This window comes from Ceratina calcarata, unplaced genomic scaffold (genome assembly GCF_001652005.2).
Source record: "Ceratina calcarata isolate Rehan_Ccalc_2016 unplaced genomic scaffold, ASM165200v1 scaffold2146, whole genome shotgun sequence".
NCBI lineage: Eukaryota > Metazoa > Arthropoda > Insecta > Hymenoptera > Apidae > Ceratina > Ceratina calcarata.
The window spans coordinates 1-834 of NW_017143178.1; the positions used below are offsets into that span (position 1 = coordinate 1).

The 834-nt window shown below is 42.8% G+C and overlaps 1 protein-coding gene across 1 annotated transcript in view; it reads right to left on the reverse strand.

The window, feature by feature from the left end:
* Positions 1-38: 38 nt before the first annotated feature.
* LOC108622311 (keratin-associated protein 19-2) overlaps positions 39-834 on the reverse strand; it is a 3,295-nt gene continuing 2,499 nt past the window's right edge. The window contains exon 2 of the mRNA XM_018020104.2: positions 39-550. Coding sequence (XP_017875593.1) covers positions 193-550 — 358 coding nt within the window. The 3' untranslated portion in view covers positions 39-192. The remainder of the gene's footprint in view (positions 551-834) is intronic.

Below are 834 nucleotides of genomic sequence, written 5' to 3' on the forward strand. Positions count from 1 at the left end.
TGAACAATGAATTAAATTAAAGAAAAAACAAAACTACGTCTCGGTATAGAAAAGTAATCTTTATTAGCTTATTCTGTCGACATTAATGCAAATTAATCACTAAGTATCGGTGAATACTGCTGCATTATTAGTTGCGTTATATCGTTGAAACGACAGCAAATATCGTTCGTTTTATCATATTAATTGCGAACTTTAAGAATAACCTCTGTATCCCGACGGATACCCGGCATAAGTTCCGTAATTGGTATTGCGATAGACGTATGGGTCATAATTGCTCCTCGTGCTATACGTAGATCCATAATTTCCATAACCACTGCCGTACCCGTATCCATCTAATCCACCATAACGGCCGTAACCATAACCACCACGCCCGTAGTATCCATCGTCGTAGATACCTGAACCACCAACGGTGGAACCATAACCTCCGATACCATATCCGGTACCATAACTACCGTAACCTCCTAGACCAGTCCCGTAACCGTTGTAACCACTGTAACCACTGTATCCTCCGTACCCTGGATTGTACCCTGCGTTCCCGTAGTAACCGTACCTATAAAAAGATGACAGTGCAAAGTTTGAGGACATTGCTTGACGCAAAAAAGCTTGCCTCACTTAGAAATGATTCTATGGATGTTTCTGAACAATAATTTCCTTTGGCAAAATGCGAAACGAGGCATAGTTTTTGAATTATTAACGAAAAACAGTGACCAATGAGAACGCACGTAGATCCCCCACGCTGACCAACGGCCGAGCGTCACAGTCCAAGCCGCCATTCCAATGGCTGAACGCGGGCCCTACGCGCAATCTCATTGGTCACCGTTTTTCGTTAACAAT